A 22195-nucleotide genomic window follows, 5' to 3' on the forward strand; every position below is an offset into this window, starting at 1 on the left:
ATTTGAATGCTTAGTCACCAGGAAGTAGCACTGTTTGAGAAGGGTTAGAAGATTAGGAGGTGTGGCCATCTTGAAGAAAATGTGTCACTAGGGTTGGGCTTTAAGGTTTCAAAAGCTCCCGCCAAGCCCAGTCTCTCTCCTCTCTCCTCCCTCCCTCCCTCCCTTCCTCTCCCTCCCTCTCTCCCTCTCTCTCTCTCTCTCTCTCTCTCTCTCTCTCTCTCTCTCTCTCTCTCTCTCTCTCTCTCCCCCTTTATGCTGGCAGATCAGGATGAAGATCTCAGCTACTGCTCCAGCATCATGTGTACCACCATGCTCCCCATCGTGATGAAAATGGACTAAACCTCTGAAACTGTAAGCAAGCCTCCAGTTAAATGCTTTCGTTTATAGGAGTTGCCTTGGGATGCATGGATGGCCCAGCGAAGGAGAAATATATGAGCTCTACATGAGCAAACTGGGGGTAAGGGAGGTAATGGAGGGCAAGGGACGAGGGATGAGAACATAGGGGAAGGAGAGGTTCTAACCGGAACAGGGACAGAGTGAGAGAGCAAGGAAAGAGATACCATGATAAATGAAGACATCATGGGAATAGGGAGAAACAGAGTGCTAGGGAAGTTCCCAGGAATCCACAAGAATGACCCTACCATAGACTACTGGCAATAATCGAAAGGGTGCCTGAATTGGCCTAATCCTGTGATGAGATGGCAGAATACCCTAACTGTCATCATAGAGCCCTCATCCAGTGACTGATGGAAGCAGATGCAGAGATCCATGGCCAGACCCCAGGTTGAGCTCTGGGAATCCAATTGATGAGAGAGAGGAGGGATTCTATGAGCAAGGGACATCAAGACTATAATGGGAAAAAGTACAGAGACAATTAGCCAAACTAGTGGAAACTCATAAACTGTGGACCAATAGCTGAGGAGCCCCCATGGTACTGGACTAGGTCCTCTGGATAGGCAAGACAGTTGTTTAGCTTGAACTGTTTAGGGGGCCCCCAGGCAGTGGGATCAGGATCTGTCTCTGGTACATGAGCGGGCTTTTTGGAACCTAGTGCCTATGGTGGGAAACTTTGCACAGCCTTGGTGCAGAGAGGAGGGGCTTGGACCTGCCTCAACTGAGTGTACCAGGCTCTGCTGACTCCCCATGGGAGACCTTGCCTTGAAGGAGATGGGAATGGGGGGTAGGTTGGGGGGAAATTCTGGGGGGCAGGAGGAGGGAGGACTGGGGAATCTGTGGTTGGTATGTAAAATGAATAGAAAAATCTCTTAATAATAATAATAATAACAAATAATGCTGCTAGGAACATAAAAAAAAGAGTTGCCTTGGTTGTGGTGTCTCGTCCCAGAATGGTGACTAAGACCTTTAAACAATAACTAGCACCAATGCTTCTCAGAGTGTTCCATAAAATAAACAAGGAAAAAGTCATACAAAAAAATTTTATGAGCCAATATTACCCTCATATCAAAAACCAGATAGTCCTAGATATCTTATATGCCTGTATGTTAACATATTTTCCCTCTATTGGTTTCAGGTTCAGGTATTACATTAAGGTCTAGTAGGAGTTGATCTTTGAACAAAGTGAGAGGTAGGTATCTAGTTTCATTCTTTTGCATGCAGGCATCCAGTTTTTGAGTACTGAAGAGGCTTTCTTTCTCTAAAAGAATTTTTGGCTTCTTTGTCACAATCAGATGGCTGCACCAGGTGTGACGGCTCACACCTTTAAGTCCGGCACTTGGGAAGCAGTATGATAGGTGTATTTCTGTGAGTTCAAGTCTGGCTTGATCAACATAATGAGTTCCACCCTGTCAGGAGAGAAAAAAGAAAATTCAGATGGCTGTAGCTGCAAGACATTCTGTTATTCTATTGCATTGGTCTGTCTGTTTTGTATGCCAGTATCATGTTTTTGTTACTATTGTTGTGAGTACAACTTGAACTCAGGTGTGATGGTATTTCCAGAATTATTCATTTTTTTTTTCCTCAGGATTGGCTTGGCTTGGCTGTCTGGGGTCTTTTGTCTACATGAATTTTAAGACTCTTTTTTTCTACTTCTGTAAAGACTGGCATGGGTGTAGTCAGATCTTTTTGTGGGACTGCTGGCTCCCCAATAACAACATGGAGATTTATTATTAATTATGAAAGCTCAGCCGATAGCTTAGATTTGTTTTTAGCTAGCTCTTATAACTTAAATTAACCCATATTTTTAAATCTACGTTCTGCCACATGGCTTTTTCCTCGGTCCCATTTTGTGTGTCCAACTCATTCCATGTCTGTGCTGGCATCAAGAGGTCGTGCTTAAGCTAATGGCCTAGGCCAAGCAAGTTTATTAAGAAGTATAACATCTTATATACTATTTCCAGGGAAGAATGGGACAGAGTCAGCAGAAAACTGTCGTACAATGAGATGAGACCAGCAGAAGGCTAAACAAGCCTTTTGCACAAGGGGAACACAGGCCATTTCAAGAGCACTGTAGACTGAGCACACAACAGGCTTGAGACTGATAAATCCAGCCTCTTCAGGAGGAAAAGCCAAGTTCTTAGGAACCAAAACCTTAACCCCTTCAAGGCCCTGGCCACCAGCCCGAGACTAGCATTGCCGAGTCTGACCCTGGGTGAAGACACAGAACAATGTTCCTTTTGTACTTTCATCAGGGCCTCTGAGACAGTCTTGGATGAGTCAAGCTTTCAACAGAAGTAAAAAGTTTCTGCACACCAAAGGAAACAGTCAAATGAAGGAACAGCTTAGGATGGAATAAAATCTGAAGAGCTAAATATCTGACAAAGCACTAACTTCTAAAGACATAAAGAACTAAAAAAAAGAAAAGAAATACTAAATAAGTCAAGCAACCTAATGAATGGGCTAATAAAATGAACAGACAGTCCCCATAAGATAAAACAAAAATGACCAATAAACACATGAAGATGGCATTTAACCTCACTAACCATGGAGAAGTGCCAATTACAACTACGTTCAAGGATTGGAGGTGTGTCTCAGTGGGTACAGTGCTTGGCTAGCATGGACAAAGCTCTGAATTCAATCCCCAGCACCACATAAATCAACTGTCGTGGCACATGCCTATAATCCCCAAAATTGGGAGGTTAGAGGCAAGAATTTAAGAAGTTCAAGGTCATCCATGGCTATAGAGAGAGTCCAGCCTTGCATGCGTGAGACCTTGTTGTCTCAAAAACAACAACAACAAAATATTATGTTTTATCTCACTCTAATCAGAGAGGCAATTATTAGCAAAGTGATAAATAAATAAAATAATGATGAATATTGATGAGGCTGTGGACAAAGGGAACCTTATATACTGCGAGTGGAAATGTAAACTAGTCCAACCACTATGGAAACTGGTATCGAAATTCGCCAAAACATTTGAAATCTACCACACGCCTTGGCTATATCATTCCTAGGTATTTACCTAAAATTCTCCAAGTCAACAGATTACAGAGATACTTGTATGGTAATGTTTATTGCAGCATCATTCCCAATAGCTGAGTTATGGACAAACATAGATGTCCAACAGCAGAGGACTGGGTAAAGAAAATGTGGCATGGATACACAGTCAATTTTTTTTCAGGCATAAAGAGGAAAAATGTTATGTCATTTGCAATAAAATGGATATAGCTGGACATGACCATATAAGTGAATTAAGCCAGTCCCCAATATGTAGTTCAGATATTTTATATAGAAAAATAAAATCATATATGTATATTTGACGTGAAAATAGAAGCAAAACCATCTAGGAGAGTAAAGGGAGTCTAGTGGGAGGGGAGGGGTGAAGAAATGGAAGGGACGGAGAATGCACTCAATACAACAATGTGCAATATAGACTTGGGTGAAAATGTCCTTATGTAACCCAGTACCATGTACAATGAATATGCACAATGAAAATATTTTAAACAGAAATAAATTGTTAATCTTATCATGAGTTAATAATAATGCATGATAATGAGAAAGTCAACACAGAAATTGAAGAAGAAAGATATTTGATTTCAAAGGTAGACCTAATAATGATACATGGGACTTCTCTGGTTAGTTGAGTCCATGGTTGAGATCAAAACCACAGACTGCTTCATTCTGCTTCTTTGAGTTCTGTTGAGATGTATGACTTTGTATGAGATGGAATGAATAGATTTGATTATGACCTCTGTATTAGTTATAATAGTCAACAGAGAAGCATACTAAGACAATGTGGAAACATCATTGTCAAAAAAAATTCTCTATGGATCTCTCACATCTGTGCACATCTTACAAAAATAAGACACAAATATCATTGTTCTATTATTTTTCCAGGGATGTTTGTTCAGTGAACAACCTAAGAAGATGTAGTATCTCCCTTTGGAGCATCACAGTACAAGCAAGCTTACTGGCCATTATAAGAGTTACAGGTTTTCTAAGCTTAGGGATTCTCCATGCAACACACCACACTATGAATCAGATGTTACCAGGCCCTCTTTGCATTGCCCTGGAGGACATAGGATTCAGGGAACTAATACAAATTTTAATTCTCCAGCTATAGTTACCATTGTGAATAATAAACAGTCCTCTGTTTCTGACGCAGGGCCTTCATATTTCCTGTCAATATCTGTGGCAGGCTACTTTATTGTCTTGCAAGTATCCTAAAATCTCAAACCATTCACCGTTCCTAGCCAATATCTAGGAAAAACGTTTTGAAAACCTTACATATAAGCTGGGGAGATTGCTCAGTGGGTAGTGTTCATTGGACAAGCATGAGGATTACCAGTGTGTAGCACCATGCCTGGTAATTTTTTATTCTTCTGTGTATTTTTTATGTCCGTCAGTTTTATACAGGTATATAATGCATTGTGACCATATCACTCATCCCCCATCACTCTCTCATACCCCACTCTCACTGATCCCATCCTTCCTTCATAGAATCTCCCTTCTTCCATCGTGAAGAGTAGAAACAAGATGGGATTCCCTAGGCAAGCCCCCCCCCCACATCCCCACCCCGCATAATATTACCATATATGGTGACTTCCTGTGCCCATGCTAGGCCTCCGGGCCTAATCCCCCAATCACTGTGAACTAGTGTTCTCAAATTTCAAATATATCTAAAAACAGTTCATAATAGTGTGTATGTAGATAAATGATCACCACATATTTCTAAAATTAGATTTAAAACATCTATTAATTCGGTCCCATTTCTTTGCTATAGTGGATAAAGCAGCAATAACCATGAAAGTGCAAATGTCTCTCTGGTACCATATGGAGTTCTCTGGGTTTGTGCCCAGAGTGAAATGACTGGGTCATATAGCAGTAGTTCTATTTTTAATTCTTTGAGGAAAATCCAAGCTGATTTCCATAAGAGCTTTCTTAATTTTTCATTCCCACCAGCTGTAAGGGTCCCTCTTGTTTTAAAGAGAATGAACAACTAAAAATCTAGCTGTTTATCACAGATGAATGGACAATGATAATCTTGTACATGTATAAAAAGGAATATTCTTCAGCACCAAAGAAAAACGAAATCACAAAGTTTGTAGAAGAATGAATGTTACGCATATACAAGTAAACAAATGTATGTGTGGGTATATTATAACATTTAGAAAGGAAAACAGAAAGAGTAACACTAGATGATGAGGAAGCATAGAATGGATAAAGCCTAGTTTTAGCTATCATGTTTTCTTCTTTTTTATGGCGGATAAGTACATAAAAATGTAACTAAGACTGAATGTATAAAATCCTAAGTGAGGCTCCACGGCTTCAGAACCACCATTTTAACAGTACAGATGCTCACTGGAATGCATAGTGTTTGGAATGAGCAAGTGTTGTTTTGTTGTTGTTGTTGGCTTGTTGAGTGGCTACGTTACTCCAGCTTTATTTTTACTTATAAGTTCATTACAATAAAATCACTGTCATAGTATAATTACTAAGAACACTGTTAAACAACACAGTGCAGAACTGGTACTTAACAAATATGTTTAGTACATTTTTAATTAAATTTGGCAAGAAAATACTCTATATGTATTTTCTATACGTAACACTATTTCAGAAAAGGACAAGAAAATTACATGCTTGCATATTAGCAAGTCAAATGCTATCTCTGAGACACTGAGATTATGAACACTTTCATGTGTTTACTTTTCTGTATTTCCCAATGTTGTGGAATCATGTGGTTATTTTGCAATCAGGAAAAAATGTTATTTTTATAAATAAAAAGCTATCAAAGCTACCTCTGAACTCATCTAGCCCCCTAACAACCTCAATTATGGTGCTGACTCAGGCTGTGTTGATTATATAAATACAAACGATCCCCAAATTACAACGGTTTGACTTAGGATTTTCAACTTTATGGTGTTACAAAAGTAAAACACACTCAGCAGAAACTGGGCCCTGAAGTCTGAATCTTGATCTTTTCCCAGGGTAACAGATGATACCCTGGTGTGATGCTGGACAGCAGCAGCAAGTTCCAGATCCAGTCAGCCACGTGATCACTCCAGATGCTAAGCTATAGGTCCAATAGATTAGGTGAATTAAGCGTATTTTCAACTTCCTTTATCAATTTATTGGGGCACAACTCCATTGTAGGTCAGAGGGCATCTGTATCAGCTAGATTTGGAAAGGAAAGGGGGGCAGAGTATGTGTCAAGGGATTTTAAAGGTCCTAGTTGATCAAGCTATCACTAAGCCATCACCCCTGCTCACTGACTCTAGGAAGAAAATAAAGGCTCACAGGAGCACATGGCAACATTCACCCAGGAAGGTGCTAATTCCAGCTTAGAAAGCACAGGAGTATGAGGGAAACAGACCTTCTATACTTCTATACGAATGACTCTTCTATTCCAGTCTACTGACAATTCTTCATTTGTAGGGAGAGTGTAAACCAAAATTCAACCAGATGAGAGTATGTCGCAGACCATAAAGACACACAGCCATTTCATCTCTCCTGTAGATCATGCCCTGTGCATGTGGTGAGTGCTCTCCTGTAGGTCATGTGCTGTGCATGTGGTGAGTGCTCTGCTGTAGGTCATGTGCTGTGCATGTGGTGCTCTCCTGTGGGTCATGAGCTGTGCATGTGGTGAGTGCTCTCCTATAGGTCATGGGCTGTGCATGTGGTGAGTGCTCTCCTATAGGTCATGGGCTGTGCATGTGGTGAGTGCTCTCCTGTAGGTCATGTGCTGTGCATGTGGTGAGTGCTCTTCTGTAGGTCATGTGCTGTGCATGTGGTGAGTGCTCTCCTGTGGGTCATGGGCTGTGCATGTGGTGAGTGCTCTCCTGTGGGTCATGTGCTGTGCATGTGGTGCTCTCCTGTGGGTCATGTGCTGTGCATGTGGTGCTCTCCTGCAAGTCATGTGCTGTGTGTGGTGCTCTCCTGTAGGGTGTGTGCTGTGCATGGTGCTTTGTAATATAGATATGTCCCTCTCAGTTCCAACCTGGTCATTTCCCTCACATATCAATCCTCCAATCTAAGGTTGCACAACCATCCATAGTTAAATATGTCCAAGTCATCAAAGCCACTGTCAGAAATGGCATGGGATAATTCAAAAGCACGAAGATTTTTACTTTCTACAGCTTCAGAATCATGTAGAAATCAAGATTGATTTATAATGTGCTTACCTGATATTTAACATTTATTTTCATAAAAAATCTAATCTCCTCACTTCATATGTAACACCTGGAATGTTTGGTTTTTTTAAATATAACCTCCTCAAAGGATGAGGAGGTTAATAAGGGTTGGATTAACTGCAATGATTCTAGGAACATCAGCCTATGTTGAGTTTTGTACACAGACACACAATAAGTGCCATGGAGGTTTAAAGGTTGAAGTTAAACAAGGGTGGTCAGCATGGAAGCGGTACCTAAGTAAGCACAAGGACAGCACTGTGTATTTTTTAATTTTTTATTTAAGTAAAATAGAATTACATCATTCCTCCTTCCCTCTCCTCTCCCCAACTCCTCCCATGCCCACCCCTTTTCAAATGCATGACCTCTTTTTCTTTGATTATTATTGTTACATGTGTATGTGAATAATTCATTACTACAACCTGCTGAATCTGTTCAGTGCTACTTGAATGTATATGTTCTTAGGGCTGATCGCTTGGTCCTGGACAACCATTTAGGAGGTTTGTTCCTGGGGAAGACTGATACTCCCCCCCGCCTCAGAATTCATTAACTGCCTGTAGCTCTTCATCTAGGAGTGGAGCCCCATGAGATTTCTCCCATCCATGTTGGCATGTCAACTAGGTTGGCTATTGTTAAGGTCTTGTTTAGGCAGCCATATTATTGAGATTTCATGGGTGTATGTAGCTTCCTTGTCATATCTGGAAGACAATTTTGAGGCATTCAGATGGTATAACAAACAGATTTTTAAAGTCAAGGAGAAGGAATGTAAAAAGCACCCTAAATTATATCATTTCAAAACTGTCCAATTAAGAAATGGTATTTGTTTACAAAGCAATGAGTAATAATTAAACTAAAGAAAAGTTGTATGTAAGAGCATATTTCCAAGCCAGGCAGTGGTGGCGCTCACCTTTAACCCCGGCACTTGGGAGCAGAGGCAGGCGGATCTCTGTGAGTTCAAGGCCAGCCTGGTCTACAGAGTGAGTTTCAGGACTGCCAGGGCTACACAGAGAAACCCTGTCTTGAAAAGACAAAAACAGACAAAGTATTGGTTTCTTTTCCTCCAGTTTGAGGCTGACAGAGCCTACAACCCGCTGGAACCCTTGTGGTATCTATGGAATGTTCCATTTAGTCTGAATCATCAACCAGACTTGTAGCTATCTGCCTTTAGAAAACTGTAGAGCCAAACTGATGTCTACAGTTCCCCCTGCAGCCCACGAAGTTCTATACACAAGTAAGCACAGGACGATTAAGACATAATTTTAATGTTTTTATCAGGCTGTATTTTATGAGTGATCCATAATTTCTATAATTAATTTTGTTATCAGTGGCTCACACACTAAATTGAACTTTAAATTCAGTGAAGTTTATCACATGAAGCTCAGCTGATAAGCTGAAACCATGTATGTTGTGCTTATGTGAAGTGTAGGCATATGGCTTCCATCAAAACCCAGGCATTTGGAGAGGCTAAGCAGGTCTGAGAGATAGTCATATACAGTGTTCCAAGTGGGGTGAGGTAGAGCTAAGTGCTCTGACTTAGTTAGAGGAATTCGAGCTAATATTTACATGGTAACATGACAGACAAGCAGAGCTCCCTCTTAGCAGGGAAGCGAACAGAAAAGCGTGTCTCCAGCAAGGCCTGCTCATAGTCTGCTCTCAAAAAAAGAAGCAAGAACGCCATGCCACTGCTTTACTAACTGAAGAAACACACTGGCTCACTGCAAGGCCGAGGTCCTGAGAGCCTGTTTTCTAGGGGCAGAAAGATCCAAGTCTCTCCATCACCACTCCAGGCCTGCACGGTGTCCTGGGAAATTCCAGCCACTGCTCTTAGTCCTGCAGAGCCAGAAGCTCGCTCCTCGCTACGAAAACGACCCCTGCAGGTGTGGTTCCCGCTGTCTGACCCCAGCATCTTCAACTGCGGAGCGTCACATGGGCACCGTGTAAAATTTGGAAACAACAAGGTCATTCTAAATCAAACATGTAACGAATCCGGACTGTTTCTGGCAGCGCTGGCACACGTGATAACTGCATCAGTGTCTTGTTCTGAGGGCGCATGCGCTCACTTTACACCTCCCATGCCACTGTACAGTGCCGAGGAGCGCTGCCAGCAACGCCTCGGCAGGACACGACCGTGTGTTATGAACTGTAGTGTTTCACTGTTCCTAAGGTTTCCTGCTCTCATGAAAAAAGAATGGTTACGGCTTTTACTATTTTCCTATTGTAATTCTTCAGCACACATCAAATTAGTGGATCTTTGTGTTTGAACGTTTGACTTTTAAAAATGCTGAGTTCTTGACTTTTCGTTTTTGAAAAGTCCTTAAAGAAATTTTAGCTTAGTTAGGAATAGAACAGAATTTCTAACAATTTCTGCAATGGCCCAAACATACTTTTGTTGTTTCACACATCTGTTTATGTCAATTGGTTCTCAACATTGACAATTAGAAAATCAAAACTATCAGTCACCGCCCCCCCCCCAAAAAAAAAACACTGAAAACGCTCTAGGTTCTCTAGTATCAAATAGTTAGCCAAGATTGCTTGGGTAAAAGTAAACAAGTACATCAATAGTATGCAAATTTGCTTCAATCATTAATAAATTGGAAATTTATATGTATAGCAAAGAACTGCTTTAAAATAAATTTTTGTGATTTATTATCAGTAAATGTTTTGCTTATATGCCTATTTTATATACATCTATACCCAGCTATCTAATAATTTCTCAAGGGAAAAAGGGTTGTAAGTAGAAACAGCGTATGAAGCCCTGGTCTAACCTAGGCCACAGTGTGACTTGAGTATAGGTTGCCAAGAGTAAGGCCAAGGCAGAGGCTTGTACAGTTTAGGACTCTTGATTATTCCACTTAATGCTGCAGGCCGCAGGAATATATCATAAGAACTCAGCTGGTTATGACAAAGTCACTACCTGGAGGAATCAGGGAATTCCTCCAGAGGAAGCCAAATCCCAAGGAGTTTTTGGTGTTACTTGGCTTGTTATATATCAGCTGTCTTCTGTTATGAAAATCATGTGTGCCTTCATAGTTTTCCCAATTGACTTTTCCCTAAGAAGGGCTAACAGTGTGGACTGATCACTCTCTGGACATACACATTCCAGGTATTTGGAGAACAGCCTCAGGAAAGACTTTCTCTGGAATCAGATATCTCCCTTGGCCACTTTCAAGGACTAGCAGTAATAACAGTCCACATGCAAGTCTCCTGGTAAATTCCACAAGGAGACACCACCTAGGTCAGGTGGACGTTAAGTAATAGCTTTACACAATTCAGCTCGGACCCCTCTTTCTTACAGCCTTATTAACTTTATAGACCGCTAACTCCTTACCTAACCACTTCTAGGAATATTTAGATAACCTCCTGCACTGACAGCTATGCTCAGCCAGAACCCCAGTTCAAGCCTCCCTGTAATTATCATCATTAGCAGCATCCGGCCAGGTCCATCCCCAGATGGAGGAGAGTACTTTATCAGAGATACCTCTGTATTCTCTAAGAACAGACTTAACCATCCAGGCTACCTGTTTGAGAAGGTCTGGCGGATGTGCCAATTAAGCGTTACTTCCTCCTTTCCCAAACCTTACCTCCAGTTCCAGATCTCCCTTTAACTATCACCAGAGGCATCCAGCTGTACACAGGTTGCCTAGCGACTGAGCACACTTTCCCCCACCCTGCAGAAAAACGGCAGATAGCTTGGACAGATAGGAGCCACAGGAAAAAAGAAGACAGTGAAAAGACCTTAAATATGAGAGCAGAATATAAGCTTGTAACTGACACAGAATAATAAAGTATATGGACTAAGGAGTTTTGTGTACATAGATTCATTTCTTCTCATCAAAGATTAATTATCAGCTGGTTGTAGATTCTTCCCGGACCCTGGGAGGGGACTATCGAGGGGCTGGACCCCCTTAGTCCCCAATAACTTAAAATAAAAATAATAAGTTTGGGATATGAATATGAATCTATCAATATTTGTTCCCACTACGACTTCCAACATCTTTTCTAGAAAGAGGTATTGCTTTGTTCTTGGCATGACATATAAAGTTAGATCCATTTGTTTAAGAATGTTGAAGAGGATCTAGAAACACACATACAAACACAGAGAATTTTTTTTCTTTTTTTTTTTTTAAAGACAGTTCTCACTAGCCCCAGCTGGATTTAAACTCCTGGTCCTGTATAGCCCCAAGTGCTGCTATTTCAGTGACGTACCACGCACTATATTGAGCTAAAATTGTAGAAGTTACTACCAGGCGGTCAAGCATTTTAAGCCAATGTTGAATGAACTGTTCAACTTGGCTGAGTATATGAAGGCAATGAAGGGCCAGGAAGGGCTGTCATCTTAGACCATCTGGTGATGAGGTGGGGGGGGGGGGCTGGACTCTGTTCCAGGAAGAATCTCAGGAACATGTTGTGACAACAAAACTCTAAGTGATACCCTAGAAGCAGCCAATTAGTTTCAAATGTGGTTTTGCGCTGAAAGTCTAGACCAATAGTTTCAAAAAATCACCCTGCCCCATATCCCTTCACCCAATCCCCAAATGCCAAGGCAAGGCATGTAATTCCCAGCTGGCAGTTTTTCCCTTTAAAAACTTTTCTATCCCGGAGCCCTCCACTGCTGCCACATTTCCCTCCATCCACTGCATCAGTGCATAGGGTGGCGGTCCGAGTTCAAACCTGAAAATAAAAAGACCCTTGTGTGCTTGCATCAGAAACTGGCTCCTTGGTGATCTCTGGGGAATTCTTTACTTGGGCACAAGTACAACTGAAGACTACACCATTTAAATGTATAATTTGATAAATTGTCATGCATAGCCACTCAATCAGAAAACCACCACAATCAGAAAAAAAAAGAAACTAAGAGAGAGAGAGAGAGAGAGAGAGAAAGAAAGAAAGAAAGAAAGAAAGAAAGAAAGAAAGAAAGAAAGAAAGAAAGAAAGAAAGAAAGAAAGAAAGAAAGAAAAAAGGACAAGTCAATGAAATGATCCCTAATGATATCCTGCTATACTTGAACACAGGAGTCTAGCATAATTGTCATCAGAGAGGCTTCATCCAGCAACTGATGGAAACAGATGCAGACCCATAGCCAAACATTAGGCAGAGCTTGAGGAATCCTGCAGAAGAGGTGGAGGAAGGATTGCAGGAGCCCTTTTCTGAAGAGAAACTGAGGAGGAGGGGGATGAGGGGGGCTAAGAGGAGAGGAGGGAGGGGAAACTGCAATTGGGATGTAATATATGAGAGAATAAATTTTTTAAAAAGAACTAACAATAAAACAAAGTAAATTGAGAGATTTAAAAAAGCAGAGGTTAAATTTCATTAAAACAAAGGATGATATAAAAAAATCCATTGATGCTGTTCATTAAAGGATTGGAAGGGATGGTTTTAGAGGGATTTCTCAAGTCATCATTCATCCATTCATCCCTAATTTAAATAAACAAATCTTTGTCAACTAAGAATAAAAGGACATTTCCTCAATTTCATGATTAGCTGTAATTTTATCTCTTTGTATTGTTCAATGATTTGAGCAATGAATGTACATTACCAGAGAACAAATTCCTTTCCCCTGTAATTTTTTTATTTTTTTTAAAAGAACGTCACCCATGCATACAATATATTTTTATTATAGTCACCTCCCCCCATAACTCCCCCTGGATCCACTCTCCCCACCCCTCCCAATTTCATGTCTTTTATCACATTGAGTCCAATTTGTGGTGCCCATATATACACCAGTGTTGAGCCATCCACTGAAGCATGGTCTGCCCACCAGAGGTCACATCCACAAGAGAGAGCAGCTAACTCTGTCTCCACTACAGCCACTGACTGCCAATGACCCCTCGGCTAGGGATGAGGACTTTCGAGCACCTTTTGTCCTCCAAACTAAAATGCTAACTGGCTTGAGCCAGTGCAGGTCTTGTGCAGACCACCAAAGCTGCTGTGTATTCATGGGTGCAGTGGTATTTTCATGTCCAGAATATACTGTTTATCACTAGTTTGCCCCAACCTCTGACTCTTAAAATCTTTCTACAGCCTCTTCACTTTTCTGAGTTTGAGGGGAAGATGTACGATACTGATGTCCCATTAATGACCGAGCACTCCACAGACACTTATTCCCTGCACTTTGATTAGTTGTGAATTTCTGCATTAAATACCACCCATTGCACCAATAAGTTTCTCTAATGACAGCTGAGATTAATTAGAGCTGGGCACGAACCTATGGGCATACTGTATATTTAAAGAGCAGTTTGATATCATCCCTTCCCTAGGACCTATGAGTTCCTCAACCATTGGTTCTTGGCTAGATCTACAGTCCCAGGAAGAAGAAGGTCCTAAGTCTGATGGACTATCTCATGGCTGACAGACAGGTGTTTTAAAGGCCAACATTTCCCGACACTGAGGCTCTTCAAGTTTCATTCCTCTGTTTATGCCATATTGCCTCAAGAACCTGCTGTGACAGGATTAATTTTGATAACGGGAGGGAGGAAACAATTGCCAATAGAATGTAAGCAAGTCATTTGTATCTTTTATTTATTTAATGTGTATATGTGCACCACATGCATACAGGTGCCCAGAAAGGCCAGAGGAGGGTATCAGATCTCCTAGAGCTAAAGTTAAGACAATTGTGAGCTGCCTGATATGGGTGCCGGGAACCAAACCCAGGTCTCAAGAGCAGCAAGTGCTCCTAACCACTGAGCTACCTCTCCAGCCCCCTATGTGTATCTTCTTGCTCATTTTCATTAATTTGTTATTCCCTCAAACAATGCTCATGCCTCTGAATTCTTCTGATCATTTCAATATGACTGACAACTACCCATTTGTTTTCACTTGTTTTTCTTTTAAATTCAGAGCTTAGCTAAGTAAGGAGGGCAGAAAAATGCAAGATCTATTTTGCAAATGCAAAATACAAGTTTTTGGTTCTGATTTAAACCATATTTTTGGCAAGGACTTTAAGCTGATTAATTTCTAAGTGTATTTGGTACAGAGACAAAAGATTCACGGATGCAATCCCATCCTTTCTGTATCATTATTAATCAAATAAATATTTGAAATTTTTTTCTTAATGCAGCACGTGTAAAGACTAAACTTATGTGCATGAATGCTCTGTGTTCACTATAAAGTTCTAATACGGAATTATAATTCTCCCATCTACTTGTCAACATTCAGTGTCACCATCATCAACTATCAAGGCACTTTCCCAAGGTACTATGCCCAAATAGTATGTGCCACATTGTATGCTTGAGTGGATATATTATAAAAAGAAAAACAGGAAGGGTGGCCGGAATGCAGCTTATCTCTGGAAGACACTATCATAAGTTTTTCTTCTTTCTTGTGACTTCATTTCCTACCTACTCTCAAACACACCCACTGAAACTGTGAATGTTCCTTTCACTTACAGCAACAACAACAAAATATTACTTGGGAACTTTGGGATTTGTTTTGGTTGCTCTTGTTTGTTTTCAAGAATCGGCTCTCCCTGGTGGGAGCCTGAGCCTTTACCTTCACCAGCACACCTGTCTACAGGCCAGTGTGCTTAACTCTGTGATCTGTGTGTCTCTAACATCTCATCTGATTTAAAAATAAAAAAAAAAAAAAAAAAAAAAAAGGCTCTCCGTCAATTGCACTCAAACCCTATTGTTTGAAAAGTTAATCTTGCCTGGCAGTCACACCCATATATCCCTGCCCCATGTCTTTAATGCCCAATGGTTGTATATTATACTTCTGTTCGTCCTGTATAACCCAGTGGCACTTACAACCACAACTGCTACACAGTTTCTGCTAGCCAGGTACAATCTACAAACAACACAGATTTACTCTTGTAAACACAGCCAGTGTTGCTGTGTCCTGAGGGCTCTCTCCAGGAAGAGGGTGAGAAGGCTCGAAGTCACTGACACAGACTATGGGAGTGAGGTGAAAAGCAACGAGCAGACTCATATACTCAGCAATGGGGAGAGCCTTAAATACCCTCCTCCCAGCACCCGGGCTGGGGCCCGATCCGGTGACATTGTGTGGTTGCCTCTCATTGGCTGGACACGATGAAGACCACTGACAGCACCTGTTGCTAGGCCCTCAGGCAGACTCCAGATTGGCTCATCTCTTGGCCTTGTAGGCCTTATTTTCCTACACTATATGACAGAGGTTGGATACTGGTCCCCCAGGCTAATCTCAACATGCCAACAGGATCAGCCCTAAGGGAGAATGCTTCCGTGCCATCCCTAAAGGAGAATGTATCTGTGCCTAAGCCACCTACATTCCCTACCTATGGCTCCTTCCTCTATAAAAGCCCCAAACAGCGGACAAGTCTTTCTTACATTGTATCCCTCTGACATCTTATACACCCTTCTTCCATTTTTAATGGCCTTCTGATTAGATGACCTAATGACCACCCAAAGAATTCAGGATCATATCCCCTTCTTAAGACTTTTAACATAAGCATTTTTGAGACAGTCTCAAGATTATAAATCAGGCCGGTCTCAAATTCAGAATACTCCTGCCTCAGCCTTCCAAGTGCTGAGATACTTAAGCACATTTTAATTTAATACACCTGCAATGTACCATATCTTCATGCTTCTGGAAACTAAGATATTAACATCTTTGAGTAGCCATAATTCTACCTTTTAAGTTACACCTGTATAAAAGAAATCAAATATACCAACCCAGAGTTAATTTTGTCATGGGGAGGACACTAGTTGTTCAAATGAAAAATGTCAATGATAAAAACTCAACATTTTACTGTTTTTACTGGCATTACACTCTGAAATTAAACCCTAATTATTTATATTGAGATAAAAGAAAATCTTGGGACTGAAAACACTGAGAATAAACAGAACTAACAAGTACAAAATCATCAATTTCTTTTTCTGTGTTGGGCCTCTGACCAATGAATGGCCTTCCATGTGCTGAGAAAGCTTTCACCCACTAAGCTATGTCCTCAAACCAAATCTGTTGACTGTTAAAAGCTGAATGGAAACTATGAAAGCAAATTCCATACAACCTTTCTACACACTGTCCTACTGTAGAATTCAGGGACTATTACTGCTACAGAGCAGCCACAGACTACACTATATACAGACTGTTACGTTAACTTAAACTAGGAAGGAGTAGCTGGAAGGACTATATTTGAGCACACTATGAGTTCTTATGACTTATAAAACAAAATATCCACAGTATCATTATACATGAGTCTGTGGTGAAAATCAAAACTTGTGAGCCAGCAAGACGGCTCAGTGAGTAAAGACACTTTGCCTCCAAGCCTGATGACTAAGTTTATCCCTGGTACCCACATAGCACAGAGGCCCAACTCCTAAAATCTGTCCTCAACCTCCCCATGTGCCACGGCAGGCGCACACACACGTGAACACATGCACATGCAGACACACACCCCCAAAAATACATACATACACACAAAACACACATATACAAATAAATGTAATCTTAAACATTTTTAAAATATTTATTTAAAAAAATAAAACTTTTGTTTTTGAAATGCCCAAACTGGGAATAGCACTACACTGTAAAATTCCTTGAGACTCCTCCAGTACTGTCCTATTCATTTAATCTTTTCAATTTAGCTTTATATCTTTTCTGACTCCAGGACAGGAGAGCAATGTTTGATGAACTCAAGTCATATCCAGCATGTACCAACTCTTTGATTCGAGTTTTTAAAGTATTTATGCTTGCATCCAAAACCCTAGGGTTTTCAATTATTTGTGAAATGCTGATTTTTCCTTCTATGAGGCAGTCTATTTTATCATTAAACTTTTTCTCTGACAAGAAGACCACATTCAGATAGCTTAGGACAAACTTCTGTACCTCCTCATCAGTGCATCCCAGAGAGAGCAGCTTCTCCTGGATATTTGTGTAGTTCCTTTTGGTACAGTCATTGGAAAGATCTAGGATTCCAGCTCCTGGGCCACATAGCAGAAGCAGCAGGTTCTCCTTGTTTAAGTTGAAAGTTGACTGTAGAAATTCAATGTTAGTTTTCACCCGTTTGGTGCTCTGAATTAAGATGGAAGGATTTTTACAAATTATCTTCCTGACAAAATCTGTGGGATCATTGTGACCTAAGGATATACTGGTCTCCTGCAAAAATTCAACCATTTGTTTATTCAAATTCAGGCTATTGGAGAAGGTTCTAGGAGCACTGGTCAACAGTCGGTAGAGGCATTTATTAGTCAATCCAACAGAGCAGAGGAACTTTATATTATTCTCTAAGTTTAGGTTGTTATTAGACCGAAAAAAGGATTCAGGAGAACGCTCCAAAATATTTACAATTTCAAGGTCTGATGCCATAATCTTTCTCCACAGCTCCCACCTTTTTGAAAGACCTTCAAGAGTGCGTGTTATGGCTCGTGGGTATCTTGATATGATACTACCAATCACTTTGTCACTAGCTCCTTTGGAAAGAAGGAATATCCTCAGCGCCTGCTCATTTGTACTCATCCTGTTAAACACTCCAGGCTGCCGTCTCCTCGCCATGTCAACATCAACTCCCATGGTGAGTAAGTTCTTCAGTAGGTCCTCATTCTTCAAGGGCTCCCTGTCTTTACTGTCACATTTCACACTAAAAGGCCTCAATGAAATCGATTTGAGGAAAATTTCTGCTGAATATTGGATCATCCAACCTCTCGAACCAAAGAGGAAGTTCCTTGTCATACACCAGACGTTCCTTGACGCCATAATCATCAGATAGCCCAAAGCTTTTCAAATGCTGTGTAAAACAACATATAATGTTAACATATAATATTCAGGAATGCCTTGTTAAACAGCTGATGACAGTATTATGATCCTTCAAATACAATGAACCTTTCCAGAAGAAAACACCCATTCCTTCACCTTTCCTGGTTCTGCACTCATACTCTGCCTCACTGCTTCTGTTGGATACCTACGGACTAGGGCTCTACCACCTTCAACATAAAGAGGAGCAGAATAGCACCATGCTGCACAAAACTGCCCTGCCCTTGGATGTTCTTCTTACTTTACTGTGCCTGTTTTGACTATTCAGAATCAGCCCCCCACCCCCACACACACACCAATCTCTTTTTTGTGTGATTTCTATATCTTGGTTTGTTCCTAATAAATGGCATTTTTACTACCATCTTGCCTTTCAACTCAGCAGATGTCTGACCTGACCGTTCCCACAGACACTAGATTTCTTTGTTTCTGGCCACCTCGATTTCAAACCATGAATGCAGCCCTGAAAAACAACACTTCAGATGTCTAGTTTCCATCTTTAGTGTCTTTTTCTGGATTTATAGTATCCTTTAAATGGATCACATTCATTCCTAGCTTATTCAAATCTCTGGACAACAGCTACCAACACCAATCTCCACCTCAGTTGACCAAATTGTTTCCTTGATTGTAATGCAATATTTCTAAGTTAATCTCCATCTTCAAAATCATATAAATGAGGGAACGGAGTGTTCAGTGGTAGGTTCAGTGGTACAGCACATGAGTAGCATGCATGAGGACCTGAGTTCAAACCCCAACACCGAAAAGGAGAAGGAAGAATTGGTTTTCTAAGTTAAGGGTTGTTTGGTCTTAAATCTGGGACAAATGGCTGAGGTGCCTATTTAACATATTAAAGCTGACCTGGCTGCCAGGTTCTCCCAGCATCCCTCAGTCCTTACCTGTTACAGGTTGGCATTCCCCAACCCTATCCTGAATGCTCCAGTCCAGGGGCTGGGCTGCCCTCCCCACAGCTGCTCATCCCTATATAATCCAGCTATTTTGGCTATGCTGGCTCTTTTAATCCTTTTTGGCATTTTTGCCTTTTGGCCTCTTGGCCCCCATACAAGGTTCCACTTTCTTCCTCTCCCTTCCCCGTCTCCTCACACAGCCCAGCTCAGTCTACTTGCCATGTCCACCCTGGACTCTTCCATATGCCTCTGGCTGTTTTCTCCCTCATATCTACAATAAACCTTTTTCTCCACCATACCTAGAAGCAGTCATGTCCTCCTTTTATTTCTTTTTTTCATTCAAGAGTGGTTCCTAGTAGGTCAAACACTCCAATGATGGCCATATAACCAAAGGAATATAGGTAACTCTAATTGAACTCAATGGTTTGAGAGAGAGAGAGAGAGAGAGAGAGAGAGAGAGAGAGAGAGAGAGAGAGAGAGAGAGAACGAGAACAAAGTTGAATGGTTATAGCATGGGATGTGGATCTAGGAGGAGTTGGAGGAGGGGGTGAATATGATCAAAACTCTCAAGTAATTAATGAGAAAATATACATTCAAAAAGAACTAAGGCTCTAGCTTGTACCTTTTCCCTTCCAGACACTCATGGGTGACCTCTGCTGGAGAACAGAACTAAACACTATCAGATAACAGTCAGACAAGTTTTATAAAGAGCTTTATAAGTAAGAATGCAAAATGATCCAACAGGATATAAAGAGGAAAAACAGTATAATTCTTAAACTATACTCATCTTATCCTGTGAAAATTTTTACTTTTAGTGAATTCTATTCAGATATTTAGCATCATAGTAAACAGATAAACATGCCACAGAATATTCAAGAGAAATTCTAATACAGATAAACCAAAAATAAGCAAAAAGGTATGCCAAGACTCCTAACAAAAGGGTAAAAAATCTGTTAGGGTTTCTGTTAGATCTTTACAATTTGTTTTGTTTCTCTTTATATAACTTATTCTTAAACAAATAACTTCTAAATGAGGCAACATGCCCACGACTGAACTGAGCATCTATGAAACCCCAAATCAGCCCTCCTCTGATTAATGCCATTTAAGATAAGCACCAGGAGGGCTTGACTTTCTTCCTCTTTCTTACCCCTAAAATCATCAAACTGTACATGTAGCTTCACTCAAAAAGAGTAACAAAGCAATCTTATTCTGAACATCTTGGCACAGTCTAATCTCTTTGTCTTTGCTGTCTTCTCATTATTTTTAACTGATATAACAAATACAATATATATTATATCATATACACGATACATGCTTTTATTGCCCTCATTAACACTGACCCACACCACTGGCCCTCTTCCTCCTCCCAAAGTTCCTCTTTTGCTTCCATGTCACACACATGTATATACATATATAACTTACATAAATCTAAATTCTACATTAGAAACATGCCCGATTGTTTTTCCCCATAATTTTCTTATTCCCCAACCCCTTGTTAGATTCCCTTTCTCCCCAGCCAGTGCTTTCTACTTTCCTATCACACACACACACACACACACACACACACACACACACACTCACACCTTTCTGGGTTTCACTTATATGGTTAAACTTATATGGTTAATCTTTCAGATAGGGTCAATTTCTTGAATCCTAGCTGTACAAGCAAAGTGTTGCATAAACACAATCTCCCTTTTAAAACAGATTGTTGAGCTGAATTTGTAACCTCTGACAAGAGGTTACAATAGACTAATGCAATTTTTTTAAAAGCAAATATCGAATAATTTACTTTGATCTTCCTCTCAAAATAAACCATTTTCTTAAGTAATGTTAAATTTAGCAAATATGATGAAAACCTTGGTGACTGTAACTAGCGAGGTCTAAGGAGGAGGATTTATGTTCCCTTATGTTCCATAGATGGTCAGCTAACCGGCTTTAAAAGAAAACAGCTAATCACTGGCACCGGGGCACCACAATCCAGCTAATCTTTTGACCCAGCATTTAAGTGTAGTGACTTTTACAGAACTACATCTCCACATCATATCTGTCTTAAGATAGGAGACTTTGGATCTCTCCCAAAAAGGTAAGGAGCAGATGTTTCTACCATCACAGCTCCAATCCGGAAAAGAAAAGGCAAAATATCGCCAGCGAGGTGAGAATAAAGAGATCCAGGCTAGACACTTTTTTTGTGAGACACACTACCGAGACACACTACCTCCCGCAAACTAAACATTTCTCAGTCACAATGAAAAGAAAACCGCAACAAAACTCCCACCTCCGTGCAAGGTGGGGGAAAGGTAGCGGAATTACAATGGGTTTTAACACCAGAACTCAACGTTTCACGTACATTTTCTCCTTAATCCCCCACATACACAACGACGTAAGGGGTGGGCACTGTCCCTAAAGTTACAAATTTTGACACAATCCGAGCTCCTTTACTATCTAAAGTGTAGGGGATGGGTCTAAGCTCCCGCAATCCCTCATCGCAGGCTGTCCTTCCCTCCCGCGCAATTCTGCTAGGGCCTTTAGCAACACTGCAGCAGCTCCCAACCTCACCCGTGCCGTACTTCGTATTCGCGCTCCGTACCAAAGTTCGCGGGAGACACCTTTTACTTCCGCTTCTAGAAGCCCAGAAAGGATGGGAGGGCGGAAGTAAAGGCTAACTTCCGACCTCCGGCCGGGCGCAGAGGTGACGTCATCGAATCTGCGCCCCCAGGCGGCGGTGCCTAAATCCTTGCTAATCTGACCGCTGGAGCCCAGCAGGGGGCGGCAAGAGACCGTTCTGGATGCCAGGACCGGCCTATGGGGCTGGTTTTGGACCGTCGCTGGGGCTGGAATCCTGGCTGTACCAAGAACAGGTTCAGTTTTGGTCACACTCTTCTCTTAGGCTGCTTTATAGATCATTAATTTCTTTTGCATTTTTCTGGTTGGTTTGTTGTTTGCAAGAATAAAGATTTATCTTGGGGAATTTAAATGACTAACAAT

General features: G+C 41.0%; 1 protein-coding gene across 3 annotated transcripts; it reads right to left on the reverse strand.

The window, feature by feature from the left end:
* Window positions 1–227: 227 nt before the first annotated feature.
* On the reverse strand, window positions 228–21881 carry Mterf1 (mitochondrial transcription termination factor 1). Of its 3 annotated transcripts, none has more exons than XM_052721369.1 (3): window positions 21798–21881; window positions 17385–18282; window positions 228–1802 (listed from the first exon to the last, which is right to left on the reverse strand). In XM_052721369.1, exons 2-3 carry the CDS (start codon window positions 18255–18257, stop codon window positions 1503–1505), a joined length of 1173 nt encoding a protein of 390 aa, XP_052577329.1. In that variant the 5' UTR covers window positions 18258–18282; window positions 21798–21881; the 3' UTR covers window positions 228–1502. The 3 variants fall into 3 exon arrangements, with proteins under 3 accessions (XP_052577329.1, XP_052577327.1, XP_052577328.1); XM_052721367.1 differs by having other exon boundaries at window positions 21767–21879; XM_052721368.1 differs by having other exon boundaries at window positions 21778–21867.
* Window positions 21882–22195: the final 314 nt, after the last annotated feature.

Source organism: Peromyscus californicus, unplaced genomic scaffold (assembly GCF_007827085.1).
Source record: "Peromyscus californicus insignis strain IS unplaced genomic scaffold, ASM782708v3 Scaffold_6__1_contigs__length_162567912, whole genome shotgun sequence".
NCBI lineage: Eukaryota > Metazoa > Chordata > Mammalia > Rodentia > Cricetidae > Peromyscus > Peromyscus californicus.